Source organism: Malurus melanocephalus, unplaced genomic scaffold (genome assembly GCF_030028575.1).
Source record: "Malurus melanocephalus ecotype Western Australia unplaced genomic scaffold, MMel_1.1 scaffold_541, whole genome shotgun sequence".
Taxonomy (NCBI): domain Eukaryota; kingdom Metazoa; phylum Chordata; class Aves; order Passeriformes; family Maluridae; genus Malurus; species Malurus melanocephalus.
In genome coordinates this window covers 134,081-137,013 of record NW_026623773.1, presented here as the reverse complement: position 1 = coordinate 137,013, position 2,933 = coordinate 134,081, and the positions used below count along the sequence as shown (strand labels likewise).

Here is a 2,933-nt window from a genome sequence, read left to right as displayed (position 1 = left end):
GAGCAGCAAGGATGGGGAAGGGCTTGGAACACAAACCCTGTGAGGAACGGCTGAGGGAGCTGGGGGTGTTCAGCCTGGAGAAAAGGAGACTCAGGAGTGACCTCATCGCTCTCCACAACTCCCTGAAAGGGGCTGTGGGCAGGGAGGTCGGGCTCTTTCTCCAGGCAGAGCTGGCAGAACGAGGGGACACAGCCTTGAGCTGCACCAAGGAAATATGGGCTGGAGATCAGGAAAAAGTTCTTTACAGAAAGAGTGATAAAGCACTAGAATGGTCTGCCCGGGGAGGGGGTGGAGTCACCATCCCTGGATGTGTTTAACAAAGATTGGATGTGGGGCTGGGTGCTGTGGGTGAGTTGAGGTGTTGGGCATGGGTTGGACTGGAAGATCTTGAAGGTCTCATCCAACTCTGGTGATTCTGTGATTGTGTGATTGGTGATTGGGTGATTCTGGGATTCTGGGATTTGATAATTCTGTGACTGTGTGACTCTGTGATTCTGTGATTCCATGATTTCTGTGTGATCCTGTGATCCTGTGATCCTGTGATTCTGTGATTGATTCCATAATTCTGTGATTCCCTGATTCTGTGATTGATTCTGTGATTCCGTGATTCTGTGGTTGAATCCATGATCCTGTGACTCTGTAATTCTGTGATTCTGTGATTCTATGATTGATTCTGTGATTCTATGATTTCTGTGTGATTCTGTGATTCTGTGGTTGATTCCATGATTTTGTGACTCTGATCCTGTGATTCTGTGACTGATCCTTTGATTCTGTGATGCCATGATTCTGTGATTGATCCTGTGATTCCATGATTCTGTGATTGATCCTGTGATCCTGTGACTCTGTGATTCCACAATCCCATCGCCCTTTTTCCTGCTCAGGCCTACGAGAGGGAGATGCCTCCCCGGGTTCTGGTGAACAGCGCCGGCTACAAGATCCTCACCTCGGTGGAGCAGTACCTGGAGCTGGTCAACAACAGCCTGCCTGGTGAGGGACCTGTGCTGGGGACCTTTGGGTGGGCTTGGGGGNGGAGCTTCAGAAGAGCTGATTTCGGGGTGTAGGAGAACCCCATGAGGTCCATGAGGACCCTTTGGAAAGGGTGAATTTGGGGTGCAGCATCCTTGAGGACTTTTTGGAAGGGATGAGTTCGAGTTTGGAAAGGGTGAGTTTGGATGAGTAGATTCCTTGAAGAACTTCTGGAAGGGGTTCTTTGGGTGTGTAGCATCCCTGGGATGTTCGGGACAGGGTAGATTTGGGGTGTAGCATCCTTGAAGAGCTTCTGGAAGGGGTAGGTTTGGGGTGTAGCATCCATCTCTAGGACCGTCTACAAAAGGTGATTTTGGGGTGTATCCCTGAGGACCTTCTGGTAAAGGTCATTTTGAGGACCTTCTGGAAAAAGTGGGTTTGGGACATAGCAGATCTGAAGATCTTCAGGATGGGGTGGTTTTGGGGTGTAGCATCCTTGAAGAGCTTCGGGAAGGGGTAATTTTGGGGTGTAACATCCATGGAGCTTCTAGAAAGAGTGGGTTTAGAGTGTAGCACCCTTGAAGAACTTCTAGATAGGACAGTTTTAGGATATAGCATCCATGGGGACCTTCAGGAAGGAATGGTTTTAGGGCGTACAATCCCTGGGACCTTCTGGAAAAGGTGATTTGGGGGTTTGTATCCTTGAGGAATTTCTGGAAATAGTAATTTTGGGGTTTGTATCCCTAACCACCTTCTGAAAAAAGTTTTAGAGCATAGCACCCCTGATGATCTTGAGGATGGGGCGATTTTGGGGTGCATCCATAGTACCCTTTTGGTAGGGGTAACTTTGGGGTGTAGCATCCTTGAAGATCTTCAGGAAGAAGTGGCTTTAGGGTACAGCATCTTTGAGAAACTTCTGGATGGGATCGTTTTGGGACATAGCATCCATGGAGACCTTCTGGAGAGGAAGATTTTAGAGAGTAGAATCCCTGAGGGCCCTCTGGAAAAGGTGGATTTGGGTTGTAGATCTTCAGGAAGGAATGCTTTGAGGGTGTGGCATCCCTGGGACCTTCTGGAAAAAGTGGGGCAGAGGATCCCTGAAAATCTTCAGGATGGAGTGGTTTTGGGGTGTGGCATCCCCAGGGACCTTTGGGAAGAGTTGTTTTAGGGTGTAGCATCCCTGGGACCCTCAGGAAGGGGTGGTTTTAGAGTGTATCATCCTCAGGAACCTTTAGGAAGAGGTTGTTTTAGGGTATAGCATCCCTGGGATCTTCAGGAAGGGCTTGTTTTGGGATGTGGCGTCCTTGAAGACATGCAGGAAGGGTTTTTATTGGGCTGTAAGATCCCTGAGCACCTTTGGAAAGGGTAATTTTGGGTTATGGGGATGTAGGGGAGGGTATGGGGTCCCCACAGTGGGGTTTGGGGTCTCTGCTGCTCAGGTCCTGCCACAGCCTCCAGGGACAGAGGGAAAATGTGTCCGTGGCTCTGTGAGAACCATGCGATTCTTTGTTATTTTAATTTTCAATTTCATTCTGATTCCCTTTTCAGAAAAATTAGGGTCTTTTTGAGTTTTTTTTGGGAGAACTCCCAACCCAAGGAGCTGAGGGCTGTGTGTATCCCTGCTGGCCACCCCAAACCCCACACCTTCCCCATCCCTGATTCCCTTTTCAGAAAAATGAGTCTCTTTTGAGGTTTTCTGGGTTTTTTTTGAGGGGGACAACTCCCCACTGGCCACCCCAAACCCCACACCTTCCCCATCCCTATCCATCCCCATCTCCTCTTTAAACCACCCCCTCTTTCCCGCAGGTGTGACCCCCAAATCGGGGCAGTCTCCCATCCTGAAGTGCCCCACGGATTTCCCGCTGATCCTGTGGCACCCCTATGCCCGGCACTATTATTTCTGTGTGATGACGGGCAAGGAGCAGGACAAGTGGMGGGCGGTGTTCCAGGACTGCGTGAGGCACTGC

General features: G+C 49.8%; 1 protein-coding gene across 1 annotated transcript in view; it reads left to right on the top strand.

Moving 5' to 3' along the window:
• Positions 1-857: 857 nt before the first annotated feature.
• Positions 858-2,933, top strand: part of LOC130582937 (protein Niban 2-like) — a gene marked incomplete at its 5' end in the record, with an annotated part of 13,060 nt that continues 10,984 nt past the window's right edge. The window contains 2 exons of the mRNA XM_057381925.1: positions 858-987; positions 2,773-2,931. Coding sequence (XP_057237908.1) covers positions 858-987; positions 2,773-2,931 — 289 coding nt within the window. The remainder of the gene's footprint in view (positions 988-2,772; positions 2,932-2,933) is intronic.